Source organism: Protomyctophum bolini (genome assembly GCF_963924005.1).
Source record: "Protomyctophum bolini genome assembly, chromosome: 11".
NCBI lineage: Eukaryota > Metazoa > Chordata > Actinopteri > Myctophiformes > Myctophidae > Protomyctophum > Protomyctophum bolini.
Window position 1 is genome coordinate 14,995,096 of NC_137872.1, and position 20,026 is coordinate 15,015,121.

Below are 20,026 nucleotides of genomic sequence, written 5' to 3' on the forward strand. Positions count from 1 at the left end.
TAGATAGATACATTAACATTAACAATGTAATAAAATAAAATTAAAACGTCAGCCTATATTATTTAATGGCATACATACAGTATTGTTATACTAAATAGGTGAGATTAACTATAAAATGCCAGTTTAATGGGGATTAATAGCTAATTGAAAACGGTAACAACCTTTTAGGGCACATATAAACTAATTACTTTAGTCTAGTATAGGCCATTTAAAAGACATAGCATAAATGCTTAAAAAAAAAGCATGACCTTTAAAAACCATTACGATGTCTTATTCTGAAAACCTTATTTGCGCTAGCTCGTAACCAGGAAATATTATATTTGCTGGCTTGACGGAGCGCCTGCGACTTTGCGTCACAACTTCCTCTTTTACGACACAAATTAAAAGAAACCCCCACCCACAGTACTCTCTCCTTCCACTTGCCAATTGCCATGTTGGGTATAGACCTCTACACACTAGTCTCACTCTCTAGCCTACACTGAGATATTTAAATAAAACAAAAATGTATTCTATGAGATATTAGTAATAGTTACATATTATGTGATGAATGAATGTGTTCATATTGTAGTAGGCCTACGTTATTTTTTGCTTAGTGGACCACTTCACTTGACTTCACCCATTTTCAACTTAATCTTCATTGGAATTTAGACAGTTGGTCGGTTTGGACATTTCAAACAAGATGCTATGCTTTATATGTTTTCTTTAAACAGTCACTTCTATTTCAGCATGTAACTTTCCAAGAGAAAGACTGTAGTTTCATTAGGCTACTGTAGTTTGGAATCCTTATCGATTGCCATTTGGTAGGCTACTGGCAGGTTTCTGTACTGTCCATAGTTTATTTGAAATTAAAAAAAAACCTTGGGGCTTGGTTGCCCCCAAAATTGCCATTTGGACAATTTGCCTAATCCAGGAGGGGCCATCTCTACAGGTATGTTACTCAGGTTCAGTTTCTACATTTTGATGCGGATCAAAATGTAACTTTTGACCCGCTTGTCCTAGAATATTGGTATTCACATACTCACCTTTTTGAGTGGTGCAACCACTCCAAGCAATGTCCGTCCTAACCTATGTAACTATGTTTAGAGTACCAGTAGGGGGAAAAGTGGCGCTGTTGTGCCAGAAACAGAGATAGTGTTGCCTGCTAATTACAGAGAGAGAGATGCCGGGGGAGAGGGGAGTTGCACCACTCAGTTCACACAGGTGTGATTTTTATCATTATCTAGCAGCTGACCATTTCATTGCACAAAATAATTTGATCACTTTGGAAATTAACTATAACATCTGTGGGTTTGCCATACTGATGAAGACATTGAAACTTGCTTCTCTTCACTTTTCGCTGCAGCGACAATCCACCCCAGGCCCAGCATACAAACTGTGGAAAGGGGAATGAGAACTCAGGATGGAGGCTGGACCAAGAAACACATTCTGGACCTGCGTTTGAATACAGCAAGTTCATGGGAGGTGTTGATTTGTCTAATTATCGTACGTGACTAATCGTGTGCTACAGAAAGTGCCTGGACTTCTTTGTATTAAAAAAAAAGGTTCCCACGACTTAGAACAATTTTCAAACTCAAACATTGTGTGATTTCAATAAAGATCATTGACATTCAATTTACTTTTTGCCCCCTTTTGTCATCTTCATATCACTATAGTACATTCATGTGACATCAATGCAAATTCTGAACACAGGTTGTTGACATTTCCTATATATCAAGAATACCAGGCAGGCCGAAAAAATAGGAAATAATGGCATTGACTTCAGAGGTTTAAGAGCAGTAAACACATATCAATCTATTAAATAACCAATGAAACATTTCACTGTCACTCCATGCTTAGCACTCGCAGCCAAGGAGGAAACCAGAGGAAACGTAAATGCTTCACATCACAAGTGTCACATACTTACTATTTGCCAAGATTATTAATAACCTCAAATGAGAGCCATTTATATTCGTTCACACATAGTTAAATATATATATGATTAGAAAACCAGTCAGATTGAAAAAGGTGCACTCGTTTTCACCCAAGGAGGCTGAAGGTGACTTGAGCCACAAGAGGCACCACCGAGCGAGTCACCGTGCTGAGCGTTGCGAAGTCAGCTTCAACAGACTCGCCGCCGTCCAAGTCATGTCCCGATGGAGACAGAATCGTAAATCATCGCCATCCCTATTCCCTAGTCTCGGTACGTTATTTTAACTAAAGTGATATTTAACTAAAGTGAGCCAGAAAGAGTGCGCCTCCCATAAAACATCTATAAAAAGTATTAAACAATAGAATTTCACTGTCCCCCTCCACAAAACTTGGGTTATCTGATTCATTGTCATTTTATTTACAGTATTTGTATCTTCTGCTTACACATGCTCACAAAATCAAGAATGGCATCTTGTGGACCGTAAAACCACATGCTCTTAAATTATTCACAACCACCAAGTAAATGCCTCAGGTGTGGACATAAAAAAGGAGTAAAATAAAATACACGCTATTCTTCCTTTAAGTGTGTCCATTCCATTCCACATGTGGCAGCTTATGATATTGACAGACAGACCTGCAGGTGCGTTTGCTGACTGTTATCTAACATTTTGTGCTTCCAGTCTGGCCAGCTGTCGATTTACTGTTTGACATATTGAAATCAATATCCATTCCAATTATAGCACTGCTAGTAGCCTAGTACACTTTTCACTGTCCAGGTTTCTTGCCAAAGTTACTGACCAGCTGGAATAGACTTGTCCTCATCTGTGCAATAAACTGTGTTCTGTTTGCTGGTGTGTTGTCGTAGGGTCTGCATGCTATAAACCCAGGCTCTGTCCACACCATGGCCCTCAGTCCTGCAAGGTGTCCAATCGGGGAAGGGGAAACGACCAGCAACCACTTGCGCATCATCAGGTAGCTCAGTCAGCAACTTCTCTTGCAGTAATGATAGCTAAAATACAAACACAAACGCATTTTACCCACTATGTGATATTTCAATGGCTCTCTACCGGTCATGTCATGATTATGAATTGAATACCCAGGACCTGAATGGAAACAAGACCAAAATATCCTTATAGAATTAGTGTTTGACTGTACTCTGTGGTGTGCTGTTTACATTTCTGTCTAATAAAGTAATCAATCAATCAATCAAAACGCTTGCAATTTCATTCCCTTAAGCCCAATAAAAGACAGCGCCAAGATCGCAGATATGAGATGCCCTTTACTCAAGTTGTCTTTTTCACCCTCCAAAACATATCCAGAGCTAGTAAGTAAAAACACAACAGTTCATAATTGGCTTCTATACTTTATGCTACTCACCACACTGGGAGCCAAAAACACTGTAACGTTCTTACAGTCCCTTAAGCTGACCTGTAATAAAATCGGTTTACAAAAACATGTTATTTTAACCATTTTCAACCAGGCATGTCTTTTTAGGTGTAAAAAAGCAAGCAGATCGATAACCTCAATGTGTTGATTCACAATATGAGTTTAGCTATGTGATGCTGTTATATGTCAAAGTATAAAATAGGTCTTCAATGTATATCACTAAAACAATAGTAAGCAAAGATTCTTTCAATGTAGTGTCTGTATGTGTAAAAACTGTGATATATTATAATGATAGTTCAAACCTTCCAGAGATCTTCTCGTCGGTACGAAACCTTTCCGTTGTATCCTGCTCTCCATGCATGAAAGCGAGCCAGCCGTAAGAGCCAGGGGTTGAGCTCATAGCCAACAGCAGGACTAAAGCCCTGGCGATGAGCTTCCAGAACCTTTAATAAAAATTAACACAAATAAAAGTCCAACATTGTCATTCCCTACATGGTTTGTAATAATCGCAGCTGAGATCAAAACAGAGATTGAGAAGGAAAGAAAACTCACTGAAAAGTGAAAAGCAAGATGGGTGCCATAATATACAAAATGATTATTATTAATTGTCATACTCAGATGGATTTTTGAACATAAGATTGCAGAATATATAGAGAAAGCTTGGGACATAGGGACAAAGAAAACATAATGTGATGTATTCTTTATCTCTGTTCTGCTTTTGTTTTAACCAATATTTTTCTGTAGCTTCTGTGTGGGAAGTGAATGTGATATTGTTTATTTTGGTGTCTTATAATCCCGTAAGGGATGGGTCGTAACAACAAGACACGAAAATAAAGATTCATTCATTCTACAGTGCTACAGCTCTATTAACTGCCAAATAAACCATTTCAAACTAGCATGGTCACTAGAGCGGACGTAGAATACGCACATCGACAGGCTGGGTGCTGGACTAAATAAACTTCAGTAGGTATTGGATGGAGCCCGCACACCACAGGTATAAGAAAGCCGGTCTTTATTGAAATACTGACAACGTTTCGATCTATTTGATCTTCATCAGGTCATGATGACTTGATGGATCAATATATATATATATTTATATTGCTCAGAGTTTATATTGACTTTTGAGCTTTTTGGGCAACACCACTTGTCAACGAGTAGTGGTACTACCAGACCACTAGTACATTTCTCAATAGAAGAGCACAAAGACCAAATACTGCCACGCAGTTGTTAGTTATTGTATTAACATACTCTACCATACAGATGACATTTTAATCACAAAGAACGTTACATAGTGTAGCTTTGCCTTTAATACCACATTTTCAGCCCCAATTGTGTTCTTCTGTTTCATTGTATCACTGAGCTAACCTCCAACCACTTTGATGGTCATAATTATCCTTCCAGGGAAACATTGAGTGCTACAAGAATCACGATGTGGAAAAAACAACAACATCCAGTTAATACTTACGATGCGGCCATCACCTGAGCCCAAATCCACAAGAGTTCCCTGTCGGCCTCTCAGCAGTGTCATTACATTCTGCACTTGGGCCTTGCTGGCAGGAATATATGGGACCTGGAATGGCATTTTAATTTGGTAACATAGAGCAGTGTTTCCCCCCCAAAAAATCAAATGTTTTAAAAATGTTTAAAGTGTTTAACATGATTTAGATGCTATAAGAACTTATTTTGCCGAGGACACTCTGGACCTCTCTCAAAGACCCCACATTGAGAATCACTTTATTCCATAGCGTACCTGTAGCCTCAGGGGAACCCTCCGGAAACCTGGTTGGAGGATTCCCGCCCATACAGCATAGATACCGAGCCCAGTGGCAGCAGATATCTGGGCAAGACCCCAAACTCCAAGACTCCGATCCTTGAACTCTGAAATAAGTTCATCTGAGTTGCCATCTTCCATTCCTACCTATGCAAAATGAATAATTACATTTATAAATAAATTACATCCGTGATCAAAAGTGACTGATTTGTGTATTATTGGGGAAACTATGTTGGCCCATAAAATATTTTATTTTTGCCATAATAACTGGCTGAGCCATGCAGGCATCATGCCCATACAACATTTACAATTCACACTGATATTGTGGAACAACAGTACTACATATTTTCTGATCACGATGAAAATGATATGACATAACTGTAGCATACCCAATTCCCATTGATTACTTTGTTCCAAGAACTACATTTTGACATGCATTTGTCAGTGAATTGTCTTTAATTTGGGGAAAACAAAACAAACAAAATATGATTCCCTTAATCTTTGCTGGGGAACAGCTTTGGGTCCAAGTTTTACTGATATATTTTGTTATTGACAAAAGGCTCCCCTTAGTCCCCTATGGGAGTCACATGTTATATCAATGCTGGACCATAGAGAGAGTTATATTTACAAAGTTTACACTTTACAGTAATAATAATGCATCCAGCATCACAGGCCAATTTAAATTACATGACCTTGCAGGCAGCAGAGAAATGCGACAATCAATCCTCAAAAATCCATTTCAGATACAACAGCAACACGAAACACGCAGACAATAACACGAACGCTATCACAAATCTGACAAAAACTCTCAACAAGCTCACTCACTGAAGTCATTATTATGGTTACTACTAACCTGATAACGGACGGACAAGTCGGAACTTGTCCAAACGCACTGGTCCGTCAAAAAGTGTAACGTATAAAAACACGAACCTGTCCCTTTTAGTTCCGCTTTCTCGCTTGTTTAGCACGCGCGCAAGTAATGATGACCGAGCGCAAGCATGTTTAATGAGATTTATATAGGGCATTATTATTATTATGCTCATCATTTTGCTGTTCTCTTTTTTGATTATTTATATTGTCATGCCAGTTCACTGTTTGACATATACAAAATAAAAATCACACATCTTATCATCCATCGATAAGTTATGCAGCTATGATTAGGTGATGTAATGATGATAACTCTGGTCCATCTGGACCAGAGTTAGGCTCAGTGAACGCCTACAGTACTGAGTGGCAAAAAACTAAATTTCTGTCCTTGACAGCCCATACATCCAAACAGAAAAAGGTGTATTTGATTACATTACACGACTTTAAACAATATTAAATGTACTTTGCCACTTGATCTGCTGCCATTCACTTTATGAATGCGCAGGTGCGCACACCCATACTGACTACTAGTGACTAGACTGACGAAACATCTGCAGTAGAAGAGCACATCAGGAAGAACAGGAAGAACTCACTACCTGTGAGGGGAGAGTGTTGGCTGATGAATGAATATCATCAACATCCTAATACATCCTGATACTGGGGGGTCAAATGATGACAGGCAATTCCTACTGTCAAAATATGACAGCAAACACTTTGTTTGAAATAGACTCTGAACGAAATAGACTGACCAACTTCACAAGACCTCCAATTCTTATGGCCAACCCTGGCTCATTTTGTCTGACATAATAGGTCAAAAGTCTGCATCACATTGTTCTGTTAGACATTTCTAGTTCCATGTCTTTCTTCACTACAGTATATGAAACACTTCAGACTAATTTATTCAATTAATTTGATGACATATCTCTAATCTACACACACGCGCGCGCACACACACACACACACACACACACACACACACACACACACACACACACGCGCAGTATACGCCATGTGATTTTCACAAATGAAAATTAGGCTTTTTCTTGAATACAAACATGAATGTTTATTTATTAAATTAATCATTAAATTGAGAAGCTTCTCCCCTTCAACAATAAAATGTTAGGGAAATTAAAAAAAAACCAAATAAGAATCCCATTATACCGTCAACAAAGAAAAATGTTAAGGAATACATCAACCAAAGAACAATCCCAATATACTGTACACTACGGATTTGGTCCCTCGAACAAAACAACTGCTTAGGCCAAAAACGAACTTTACACAAAGAACAGCTGTGGCCTGTCAATAATTGCAAATAACCGCTGTGCCTGTCAATCACTGTCTCCGTCATCACTGATGATGCCCTGCAGATTGCTCCAGTCTGTTCTCCTGCCTCCTCTGCCTGTCTCACCGTCCCCATCACTATCAGAGCTGGATTGCACGGTGCGTGTATACGGATCAGATTGAGGAACATCCTTTTCCTGCCATGCTGATGCTGCTCGTCGTTTAGGTCGACCTGAGAGAGAAGATTGTTATCGATTATGTTCATACTGTTTAGAAAACAGTCAACATTGAAGACAAAGAACAAATCATCATTGCGGTTGGGCAGAAACCTTTTATATATTTTTTAATTTATTTTTCAATTAATTCCTTATTTCCAAAAAGTTTTATGTAAATGTAGCACTACAAGCTCAGCGACATGCTGTATCATGCAATATTTTGATATTTCATATTAATTGTAATGTAAATTAGTCAATAGGGATTTTGTCCAAACATCATGGCAATTGGTACACGTTATTTCTATAGTCATGCAGTGCCGTTTCTACGGGGGGGCACTAGGGGGCGCTGCCCCCCCAGATAGACTTTGTGCCCCCCCAGTCCAGAACCCTACCCCACCATTTAATGTTTTACAGGTTTAAAATATATATAATGTGTTATTTTCATGTTCTTTGTGTTTATAATAAATTTACATTTTCGAATGAATTCATAGTAATAAAAATGCAATAATAAAAAGTAGCCTACACTGGCACCTAGTCGGTGCACCTAGTCGGATTCGTTTTGATTCAGCGCACCAAAAGCTACGTCATTACCAGTTTTGCCACGCAGGGCGGGTCAATTCAAATATTTTCAGACTTCAGTCACAGTGAAAACAAACCCAAACCGGTAAAATTGAATCATGGATATTAGGAACTGGCTCAAAGGCTAAACACCAAACTCTATAAACCCACCAGCGCCTTCAGAAAGGTAGACTGATGACGATACTGAAACCACCGCCATGTCGCCTGTTGTTGTTAATATTGCGGGGAGTCATTCGAGCACCGAGCACAACTAAATGCACAACGAAATGCGGTCGTCGGATCACATTACTGGGGGTTCGCGAGTGTCGGATAGCATTATTTCAGTGAGGCAGAGGGCTGCTGTAGCAACTTCCACAGCAGCAGCTCAACTTTCGGACCTCCACCGCATGCTTCTCCACCAGAGGTTCTTGGTTCTGGCACACCGAATCAGGTAAAACGGGACAAATACCCAACTTCCCAAGTAGCCTTCATAATGGCAAAAAACACTCGTTTATGAGTGCATGGTTTCAGGGCAGGGACTGGCTGGAGACAGCACGCAACAGAATCAAACAAAGGCTTAAATAAGCATGCGCTCTCTAAAGAGCATTTGACGTGTGCCGACATTTGGAGGGAGGGAGACAGACGCGCAGATCCCCCCCCCCCCCCCCCCCCCTTTGCCTCCCGACATAAATACACTGTTGTTTTTGGTTGGTGCATAAACTTTTACTCATATTCCCCTACCGTGGAGATGGCGACATATAAAAGATACTATAGGCCTAAATGCTCAACTATTTGTTGGTGATTAATGGTTGGTGCATAGGCTATAGTCTTTTTTTTCTACTTTCCTCCCACCGTGGAGATGCTCATTGTGTTCATTGTGTTGTTGGTGCGATGCGATCGTGTTTCCACATGACAGTATATAGGCTATGTTTGTTTGTTTGTTCTGTTGGCTACAATAATTAGGCTATATCATTTGTTTTGGTGTATAATTGGAACCTATACTTGTAGCCCTTCTCCAAGCCTTTTGTGTTGTTTTATTGTATAGGCCTATGTGAGAGCTTAATTGCTATATATGGATGTGAACTTGAAAAATCAACTGCCCCCCTTAGAAATATGAATGCCCCCCTGCTGATTATTCCCTGGATACGGCACTGTAGTCATGTGATCAAGACGTATCTGCCCCACCATCTTTCATATTCCATCCTCATTGGCTAAGATTGGCTTCCAAAGTTTGCAGGAGTGGCTCATTTTGAACAAAATGCCTCAAATCATGAACGCAGCGTCCCAGTGCAGTGAAGAGTTGAAGGAACAAGGAAGCACCTTATAAGAGTCAAATGTTTGGTGTCATTAATTCCAACTGGTTATGTCACGCGTCTGCTTCATTAATGAGCCACAACACAGCATTATAGTATGGAATCACACACCTTCCTGGCCTGCCGCTTTCATGAGCTTGATTGCATTGATTTGTGGTCAATCAATGATCAATAGAAAACCTAACAGTTTTTTGTACATGCATTGATTGCAAACATTGGTTCATCTTGCCCCGTTGCAATGTCCAAAAAACGTCCTTCCGTCAGGGCAAGCAGGCAAAGACATAACCTGTATAAAGCATCAGAACTTACTTACGCCTCTGGTAGGGGACGAAACTGTGCAACTTACGACAAACCAAATGTTATCTAAGCATGGACAGTTGGACACCATCACAAAGATTTTTTTTAAACAACAAATAACCACCTTGAGTGGTGATGATGTTGCTGACATCAAGTTCAGCCACCTCTTTAGCCCTCTCTCTCTTGCGTTGAACCTTTTTACACTTCGCAATAGTTGGTCGACCTGCAAAGGAAAGACAATGATGCTATTAAGTTCAAGGTATGGTACACCTGCAAATGATTTCCCAATGTATAACAGATACTCAATGCACTTTTTTTTATATGGAGCTAAAGATAATTACACTCTTGTGTGTTGTCAAATGACTAGTGTACACACACACACACACACACACACACACACACACACACACACACACACACACACACACACACACACACACACACACACACACACACACACACACACACACACACACACACACACACACACACACACACACACACACACACACACACACACACACACACACACACACACACACACACACACACACACACACACACACACACACACACACACACACACACACACACACACACACACACACACACACACACACACACACACACACACACACACACACACACACACACACACACACACACACACACACACACCTTTGACTCCGAGCTCTTCTAGCTCTTTGTTCAGAAAAGCCACCATTTGTTTTACTGAACTGCAGTCCTCAAGGAGCTTCTTGTATGGCTTCCTCACACCACAGAGGGTGATGTAGTGCTTTAGCCTAACCACAGCGTTGTGCTGTGTTTTGTCCTGTGCAAGGAAATAAAACACGTCTTGTAACACTTCTACTGATTTCAATATTTTGGGAATAGTTTCTCAATAGAAAATGTCAGATGTTTGATGAGACAAGGGGGAATAATAAAAAGTATTTCAGAGCATACGAGCGAAGTTACAGCACATTATACATTTAATCATATTGTGATATCAAAGATGATCAAGAATACGTTTTACAACATTTTATTTGAAATCTCACCTTTGATTCGGGCTTAGCATTCTTTCCTTTTTTTCCAGTCTTCTTTTTGTCTCCAGTGTTTTCACTCTTGCTGTTGTTTTCTAAAGTGGAGTGACAATAAATTAAAGTCAAAAAGTCACATTTGTGTCACAAAAAGTGCATATCTGTGTACTTTGCTTAAGTTATTAATCTTAAGTACTTTTGAAGATTCAGCAGGATTAATCCAGAGCGACTTAAATACCTTTACCCTCACCATCTTCCTCAGAAGAGTCCTTCTCCTCATCATCTTCCTCAGAAGAATCCTTCTTCTCATCATCTTCCTCAGAAGAATCCTTCTTCTCATCTTCCTCCTTAGAAGAATCCTTCTTCTCATCTTCCTCCTTAGAAGAATCATTGTTGTTTTGGTTGGAAGTAGTTAGTAGAGTGTGGAGGAACATTATTCATACAGAGAGCATTGAATGATAAGTTACAGCACATTCCAAATCTCACTATAATTTGTGTAAGACAGTTAACAATATTCCATTTTGAGCGGTGTTGCTTGAAGACTCACCTGTTCGGATTTAGACTTTACTTTTTTTCCCCGTTTAACAGTCTTCTTTTTGTCAGTTTCACTGGTGTCTTCTAGAGAGGGGGGTGATGAGTCAGAGTCTTCCTGTTTAAGCTCCTCCTCTTCATATCACAAAACAAAACAAAAGTTATCTTGAATTAAATTGAAAAATAAAATACAGTACACCCACCCATCAACGACTGGGTTTAGCATTATGCACTAAAGGTCATTGTTGTGTTCAGGCTATGGTTTAGGAATGTTACTGTCTACTTTTGCAGAATGTTCACATACAGTATGAACACATGACCAGAATAGGGATGCCAGGCTTAATGTGGTAATTGGACTGAAGAAAGTGCATCCTGCTACCCTAATAGACAGGGGTGCATGAGCACCTGGCCGTTCATTCGTGCTCTATCTCCGACCAAGCCACACTTCCACCACACATCTCTCTATGCAAAATAAAACCTGCACACTCCCACAAAAGACATAGACTACATTGCATTCGCCAAAAATGTCTTCTTTACTGTTTAAATATTACTTTTCTGAAACACGCTATTCTTGCTCAACCTCAACAGCCTACGTCAGAATCGTCATGTTGGCGTCTACTACGCCAACTACGTTCACTTAATGGGGCCAGTCCTTCACAGTGACACACGCGTTAGAGATCAACCACGCGACCGGGATGGTTTCTACCCCTCAATGTCGTGCCTACTCTACACTGCCATCCGAAGGCCCCTCCCCCTTTCACTGCTCCTGTGTGTGACCTGTGAACTACTCTCTGACTGCACTGTGGCTTGATTTATATGTGCGAGGTTGAAATGTAATGCACATAAATTAATTATAGGTCCAGCAAGCAAATCATGATTGTCTGTTTGTGCTCAATAGGTCACCATCACATTCCGATTTTAGGTGTTGTGTTTTCTATGACATTTATTTGGGCCAGTAGTTTCATATCTCCTTTTCCCGACCAACACAGAACATGCTAACGGTGTTAGCGCGTTAGCATCCATCTTGCTTTTGATTTATATGTGCGAGGTGGAAATGTAATGCACATAAATTAATTATAGGTCCAGCAAGCAAATCATGATTGTCTGTTTGTGCTCAATAGGTCACCATCACATTCCGATTTTAGGTGTTGTGTTTTGTATGACACTTTGGCCAGTAGTTTCATATCTATCCTTTTTCCTTTGACCAACACAGACCATGCTAACGGTGTTAGCGCGTTAGCATCACACAGCTTACAGCGTCAGTGTTGCATGAATACTTTCAACCATGACAATGCCGACTACTTTTGCTACACACACTTCCCAAGGATTATGGAGATGTCTTTATTTTTTTTTTAAGGTTGAGAAATGAAATAATTATGGTCGTTTCTAATCTCAGCATTTCACAAGAGAAAGACGTGGATGCCTTTCGCTGCGCTGTTGGCGTTGCCATGTCTCATAGAAACAAGTAAATAGGTCTTTAAAAATAATCCCAAAACAAGCGCATATAACAGGGGTCTGTAACCTATTTTAAATGAAGTGCCATGTTTTTATTTTCTAGATAGTGAGTCAGCCACAAGCTCACATCACAACAATAATCCATGTAATAATCACAATAACAATACTAATAATAATAATCATAATAATCCTGCTACCCTAATAGACAGGGGTACATAAGCACATGGCCGTTTATCCAACAGCTTTCTCCGACCCAACCACACTTTCACCACACATCTCTATATGCAAAATAAATTCGGCACACTCCCAGAATACATATAGGCTACATTTCATTGAAAGAAATGTCTTAATTACTGAATAAATATTACTTTTGTCAACCACGCCATTGTTGCTCAACATCACCAGCCTACGTCAGAATCGTCATGTTGGCGTCTACTACGCCAACTACGTTCACTTATTGGGGCCAGTCCTTCACAGTGACACACGCGTTAGATGAACCACGCGACCGGGATGGTTTCTACCCCTCAATGTCGTGCATTTGCTGCGCCCTTCTAATGCTGCGCCACGCCTACTCTATACTGCTCCATGCGACTCGAACAGCGTCAGCAGCAGCAGCTCCGAGCCTCCGTCAGAAAGGCTGCCCACAGCACTGCACAGCCCCACACCCAAATGAATCGAATGAATGAATAAGGCGCTTATATCGCTATTGCTCAGTGGATGGGACATTTACATTAAAAGCAATCGGATGGACGCGTGGATAACGGCATGGTTGTGTGCAATCGGAAAGCTTCCATAATCCATATAGCTTCCATGCTAGCTGCTTCAGACACAGGGGAGGGGAGGGAGAAATAGTGCGAAATAGCGCTTATGCAACAATTACCCTAAAACACAAACACCTCAACTCGATGTCATTGTGAATAAGAATTTCGAGCGAAATAATAATTTTTGGAAGGACACTTTCACCCAGTATGAAGCTAAATGTGGAAGCCGTGTGTGTCACACCAAAACGGCTGACCTATAGAATCCTGTAACCAGCCTCTCGCACTGCCTGCGAGTTGGCTCCGTCTAAGGCTCCGTCTTATGAGCAAATTTAGAACTTCCGGTCTGACAGCTAGCAGATTTAAGACATCCGGTTGCTTTCAGAATAAAATAAGATTATTTAATTCGTTAATTAAATAATTTTTACATTACATTATTAGTATTATTATTACATTACAGTTATTGTAAAGACACACATTATGTTTCTGTGTAAAAATAAGTAATTAAATAACATAAAAAAGTTATCTAAATGGATAAATGCTATTCACTGGAGTGCATGGACTTTATAAAGTGGACACTGGACAAAAGACGGCTCCGCCAGGCAACTATCTGGACATACCCACGCGTTTGGGAAGATGTCCTCTACCACCCCACAGTCTCCGCTAAGCGGGAGAGGTGTAAAATTCACAGCAGCAGAGCTTCTACTGGGGTCAATGCAAAAAAATGTACCGTTTCCGGACCCAGAATGGACACTGGACAAAGAGGCCTCCGCGAGGCAACTATCTGGACATACCCACGCGTCCGGGGAGATGTCCTCTACCACCCCACAGTCTCCGCTAAGCGGGAGAGGTGTAAAATTCAGAGCAGCAGACCTTCTATTGGGGTCAACACTCAAAAAAGTGCCGTTTCCAGACCCAGAATGGACACTGGACAAAGAGGCCTCCGCGAGGCAACTATCTGGACATACCCACGCGTCCGGGGAGATGTCCTCTACCACCCCACAGTCTCCGCTAAGCGAGAGAGGTGTAAAATTCAGAGCAGCAGAGCTTCTACTGGGGTCAATGCAAAATAAATTACCGTTTCCGGACCCAGACTGGACACTGGACAAAAGACGGCTCCGCGAGGCAACTATCTGGACATACCCACGCGTCCGGGGAGATGTCCTCTACCACCCCACAGTCTCCGCTAAGCGGGAGAGGTGTAAAATTCAGAGCAGCAGACCTTCTATTGGGGTCAACACTCAAAAAAGTGCCGTTTCCAGACCCAGAATGGACACTGGACAAAGAGGCCTCCGCGAGGCAACTATCTGGACATACCCACGCGTCCGGGGAGATGTCCTCTACCACCCCACAGTCTCCGCTAAGCGAGTAAATGGGTGCTTATATTTCTATGTGAAATGTGGTGATGCTGGCATCACAATAGATGCCAGCATCACGCTGCCTCCGTCTAATAAGCACATTTACAACTTCCTGTTTGGAAACCGAAACAGATGCTTCTGACATTTGCCTGTGCGTGCTTAATCGTTGTACTTCTGAACACATTTCCCAAATCTCAGTGATTTATCCACACATCGCTCTGTGTGTGTGTGTGTGTGTGTGTGTGTGTGTGTGTGTGTGTGTGTGTGTGTGTCGCGTCGCCCTCCAGCTGCAATTGCGAGTGTGCGCTGTGTGCAGGGCACACTACTGAGTTTAAAACCACAGCTGAAACATGAAGTGGAGTCTGTCAATTCCCGCAATTTCCTTCTTCCCATATTGCGCTGCAACGACACTAGGATTGAGCCCCCCGAAGGGGGGCGAAATTCTAGTCATCATAATAGATCCGGAAGTAAAAAAGTACTGTAAAGCACTTTGGTACAACGTTGTTGTTTTTAAATGTGCTATATAAATAAAGGTGGTATGGTATGGTATGGTATTTACCTTTCTCGCCTTCTTCCTCAGAAGAGTGACTACTGCTGTCGTGGTTGGAAGTGGTTTCCTTTATGGTTCTCCCTTTAGTCTTCGGTTTGTTAGATTTGTCATCCTGTGCAGAGGATCAAAGACAATAGGTTGGCCAAATTGAGTGTGAACATTCAGATTGGCCCATATAATAGATAATAATAGAACTTCCAAGAAGACCATCTATGTCTATTGCAGAGTACAGAAGTACAGCATGATGTGCAGAATGGGTTGTGGGGGCTATGCAGAGAGCATACATGATCAGTTAAAGCACATTCCAAATCAAACAATATCTTAGGCTCACCTTTTCTTCTGACTTAGACTTCACATTCCTTTGTTTTTTAACAGTCACCTTTTTGTCGGTTTCACTGGCGCTGGAGTCTTCCTGTTTAAGCTTCTGTTTCGATCCTTGTGTATCCAGAGGCAGCTCTTCATATCACAAAACAAAACCATAATAAATCAGTAAACTCAAAATAAATTGAAATATATAAACTAATTACAACTTTTGCAAGAGCATGAACATTCAGGTGTATAATACAGTACACCCATCAACGACAGTAACGATAAGCTTGGCCCCGAGAGCAAAAGCTGAAACCCAAAATTGGTCAGGCTATGTTAGTACTGAACTGCTGTATGAAATAATCTTGAATTAAATTGAAATATAAAATACAGTACACCCACTCATCAATGACTGTAACAATGACCTTTAGTGCATAATGCTAAACCCAAACGTGTTCAGGCTATGGTTTAGGAATGTTCGTCTACTTTTGCAGAATGTTCACATACAGTATGAACACATGACCAGAATAGGGATGCCAGGCTTAATGTGGTAATTGGACTGAAGAAAGTGCATCATCATAATAGATCCGGAAGTAAAAAAGTAAGTTGTGCTTTTTAATGTTTAATGTTACTGTAAAGCACTTTGGTACAAAGTTGTTGTTTTTAAATGTGCTATATAAATAAAGGTGGTATGGTATGGTAAAACGACAATTTTATATAATTTACCTTTCTCGCCTTCTTCCTCAGAAGAGTCACTACTGCTGTCGTGGTTGGAAGTGGTTTCCTTTATGGTGCCATTTTTCTTTCCGTCATCACTGGATTTATGTGATGGGGAAGGCTTCTTCTCCATATTATTTGTTCTCCCTTTAGTCTTCCGTTTGTTAGATTTGTCATCCTGTGCAGAGGATCAAAGACAATAGGTTGGCCAAATCGAGTGTGAACATTCAGATTGGCCCATATAATAGATAATAATAGAACTTCCAAGAAGACCATCTATGTCTATTGCAGAGTACAGAAGTACAGCATGATGTGCAGAATGGGTTGTGGGGGCTATGCAGAGAGCATACATGATCAGTTAAAGCACATTCCAAATCAAACAATATCTTAGGCTCACCTTTTCTTCTGACTTAGACTTTACAGTCTCCTTTTTGTCGGTTTCACTGGCGCTGGAGTCTTCCTGTATAACCTTCACAGGTGTCTGTTTCGATCCTTGACAAAACAAAACCATAATAAATCAGTAAACTCAAAATAAATTGAAATATATACACTAATTGCAAGAGCATGAACATTCAGGTGTATAATACAGTACACCCATCAACGACAGTAACGATAAGCTTGGCCCCGAGAGCAAAAGCTGAACCCAAAATTGGTCAGGCTATGTTGGTACTGAACTGCTGCATGACCAAACTAAGGTTTACACACATGTATACTTGATTATGTCAAATAGCAGATCTACAAGCTCATAATGTGACATATTGCAACAAGTGAGTTGGTAGATTTTCCCAGAATGTTTCTCTAAATGTTCGCAGAATGTTCACATATTATGAATTATATCAGAATAGGGGTGCCAGGCTGAAAGTGGTTATTAGACTGAAGAAAGGTCATTATCATAAACATGATAGATGCTGTAAGTAAAACGACAACTGGTATCATTTACCTTTCTCGCAATGATCTTCCTCAGAAGACTCACTACTGCGGTCGTGGTTGGAAGTGGTGTTCTTTATGGCATCATTTTTCGTTCCATCATCGCTGAGTTTCTGTGATGGGGAAGGCTTCTTCACCATACTTGCATTCTGACCTTTCTTCACCCCTCTTTTATTATTTGTTCTCCCTTTAGTCTTCGGTTTGTTAGATTTGTCATCCTGTGCAAAGGGTCAAAGACAACAGGTTAGCCCAATCTCGTGTGCAACCTGTCCTAGCCCGACTAGCCTCACAGACTAACTGACACTTCAGTGTAATTGTGAGTGTCTGAGAGGTATTGCTTGAAGGCTCACCTTTTCGGATTTAGTCTTTCTGTTCCTTTTTATTTTTACACTCTCCTTTTTTTCGTCTTCTAGAGAGGGGGGTGATGAGTCGGAGTCCTGCTTAAGCTCCTCAGGTGTCTTTTGTTTTGTGGTATGAAGAACTGCCTCTGGAGAGAAACAGATCAAAACCGAACAGTAAAAAATTTGTAAGCTCAAAAGAAATTGAAATGTAAAACACTTGCCAGTGAAACAAGATAATCACATCTGGGTGTATAACAGTGCAACCATCAATGACCTCGAGTGCAGAATGTTGAAACCCAAGCTTGTGCAGAACTTCTGTATCATGTATTTTATTCACGTAAATTGAAACAAGGCCAAACAAATGTTTAGTAATGACAAGAAAAAGTTAATCCTATTTGTTGTACACCAATTAACAAAAATAACAAATCTACAAGTTCACCATGTGCCACATAGATTTTCACAGAATGATGTCTGTTATGATAAACTAGGTTGAAACGTAAAGTTATTGGGCAGAATAAAGGGCATACCGTAATAGATGCTGTGAAATAAAAACGACATGTAAAATGACATATTATTTACCTTTCTTGCCATCTTCCTCAGAGGACTCACTACTGCCGCCATGGTCAGATGTAGTCTTTTCTGCACTTCTATTACTGCCCTTCTTCGCCCCACTTTCATTTGCCATTTTCTTTTTGATCTTTTGTTGGTTATCAGATCTCTCATTTGTTTCCACGTCCATGTTTCCTTCACCGCCAATGTCTTCGTCACGGACCGCCTCATTCTGGTCCTCATCATCATCATCTTGACGTGGCCGCGACTCTGATGTTTTGCTTGCCTTCTTTCCGGCACTTTCCATTTCAGAAGCTTTGTCAAAGAAGTCATAGAAAAAGAAACGTTGGAGTTTGCCACAGAGGATTTACTGTGTATTTTGAAAGCTAACCCCTAATGATAGACAACACAACCACTCATTATCACCAACCGGAAGAGCTTAACGGACGAGACTTCTTTGCCTGGGATACAGTTGTGTCATCTGCGTTCCCATCACTTGCCTCCTCATTTTCTTCTTCCCTCTTTCTCTTCTTTTGGGGGATCACGGCAGTGGCAGCTTTGACAGATTCACCATCTTCTTCGTCCGGGTCCTAGAAGTAAAAGTTATGGTTTGTTATTCACCCAAAAATACAATACAAAAATATGCATACAAACTGGAGCAAAAGCATTGAAGGATTACATTCATGTTACCTGCATTTTCATCAGTTCCTCTTGAACCACCTTCTTCATGAATTGTTTGGCATCTGGACTTAATGATTCATGGCCCACATGTGACAAATATTGCTGCCGTATAATGCCTAGAGTTAGGGCACTAAAGTCAAAGTAAAGTGTTAAATCAGAAATATAACATCAAAGGAAAGTGGTAATCTTCCAGGTGGTGTGTAATTAATTATCAACCCAACTAAGTATTTGTGAACAAACAAAATACAGAAAAGAAGTTAAGAACACAAGTCTATTGAAATTACATTGCAATGAAATGTAAACTACGTCTGCTACTGTTTATTATTTGGTAAGTGAATAGACATAAATTAGCAATCAGTTTCTCATGATCCCCCCCCCCCTCCCCCCAACACACACAGTGAGAGAGACCCCCCCCCGCAACACAAACAGTGAGAGAGACCCTCCACACACACACACACACACACACACACACACACACACACACACACACACACACACACACACACACACACACACACACACACACACACACACACACACACACACACACACACGACTGTACCTCAGGTCTGGTGCATCACTCAGTTGTTGACAGACAAACGTCCGAATCAGCTTTTCTTCTTCAGACATCTTTCTTGACTTTTCAGCGGGTTTTTTTTGTTTACAGAAGTGACGTCACGTCAAATTGCGCCAGTTTCCGGTCTCCTCTTCTTCTTTTTCATTTCCAGCAGACAACACGCCCGTCGGCGTATTGCTGCCTCCCACTGTTGGTGTTAAGTATTGTATTGGCAATAGAATATGAACATCACTGCATTCACTCAATGCACACACTCAATGCACATTCCTCATAGAAATGCAGGATATGCATATTCCTCTCCTCCATTGTGTATTTGGAGTGCTCCATTTTCACATTTTCTTATTTGCTGCACTCACAGTCCGTCTTCATGTTTCCCAACCAATGTGAGACAACACATGTCAACCTGGTCATGACCACCTGCTCCCTAGCCCTGAAACATGACTGTCATAATCATGATGCTCGTGAAGTACGAGCGTCATGTCATGTGAAGCATGGCTACCTGCTCCCCAAAGAGTGATGAACGCTCCACAAACACTCATTTGAATATGGTTTTATAAAATGGTGAACCTTCCTTTCATCCCACACAACTTATGCTTTACTGTTTCGATTAATCTAACATGGCTATTTGAAGTTACAATGGGTG

At 40.7% G+C, this 20,026-nt stretch overlaps 2 protein-coding genes across 6 annotated transcripts; both read right to left on the reverse strand.

Moving 5' to 3' along the window:
* Positions 1-1,512: 1,512 nt before the first annotated feature.
* antkmt (adenine nucleotide translocase lysine methyltransferase) lies at positions 1,513-5,965 on the reverse strand. Of its 4 annotated transcripts, none has more exons than XM_080776132.1 (6): positions 5,919-5,965; positions 5,045-5,212; positions 4,760-4,864; positions 3,597-3,737; positions 3,286-3,336; positions 1,513-2,917 (listed from the first exon to the last, which is right to left on the reverse strand). In XM_080776132.1, the coding sequence occupies exons 2-6, from the start codon at positions 5,204-5,206 to the stop codon at positions 2,699-2,701; spliced, it is 678 nt and encodes a 225-aa protein (XP_080632258.1). In that variant the 5' UTR covers positions 5,207-5,212; positions 5,919-5,965; the 3' UTR covers positions 1,513-2,698. The 4 variants fall into 4 exon arrangements, with proteins under 4 accessions (XP_080632258.1, XP_080632261.1, XP_080632259.1 ...); XM_080776135.1 differs by having other exon boundaries at positions 5,045-5,208; positions 5,919-5,948; XM_080776133.1 differs by lacking the exon at positions 5,919-5,965 and adding an exon at positions 5,758-5,899 and having other exon boundaries at positions 5,045-5,208.
* Positions 5,966-6,969: 1,004 nt separating this feature from the next.
* On the reverse strand, positions 6,970-19,507 carry hirip3 (HIRA interacting protein 3). Of its 2 annotated transcripts, none has more exons than XM_080775282.1 (16): positions 19,369-19,507; positions 18,816-18,936; positions 18,556-18,715; positions 18,156-18,440; positions 17,586-17,722; positions 17,249-17,453; positions 16,706-16,800; positions 16,318-16,486; positions 15,665-15,741; positions 15,295-15,397; positions 11,181-11,299; positions 10,872-11,010; positions 10,652-10,731; positions 10,275-10,428; positions 9,721-9,819; positions 6,970-7,445 (listed from the first exon to the last, which is right to left on the reverse strand). In XM_080775282.1, the coding sequence occupies exons 1-16, from the start codon at positions 19,434-19,436 to the stop codon at positions 7,261-7,263; spliced, it is 2,196 nt and encodes a 731-aa protein (XP_080631408.1). In that variant the 5' UTR covers positions 19,437-19,507; the 3' UTR covers positions 6,970-7,260. The 2 variants fall into 2 exon arrangements, with proteins under 2 accessions (XP_080631408.1, XP_080631407.1); XM_080775281.1 differs by having other exon boundaries at positions 15,617-15,741.
* Positions 19,508-20,026: the final 519 nt, after the last annotated feature.

Coding starts and splice junctions, on each gene's coding strand:
- hirip3 (XM_080775281.1), bottom strand. CDS start 19,436: ATGTCTGAAGAAGAAAAGCTGATTCGGACGTTTGTCTGTCAACAACTG. Junction 17,723..18,155: donor TGAGGAAGATGGCAAGAAAG/GTAAATAATATG, acceptor GTTTCTCTCCAG/AGGCAGTTCTTCATACCACA. Junction 11,300..15,294: donor TGAGGAAGAAGGCGAGAAAG/GTAAATACCATA, acceptor TGTGATATGAAG/AGGAGGAGCTTAAACAGGAA.
- antkmt (XM_080776132.1), bottom strand. CDS start 5,206: ATGGAAGATGGCAACTCAGATGAACTTATTTCAGAGTTCAAGGATCGG. Junction 3,738..4,759: donor GCTCAGGTGATGGCCGCATC/GTAAGTATTAAC, acceptor TTTTTATTAAAG/GTTCTGGAAGCTCATCGCCA. Junction 3,337..3,596: donor GACGAGAAGATCTCTGGAAG/GTTTGAACTATC, acceptor ATTTTATTACAG/GTCAGCTTAAGGGACTGTAA.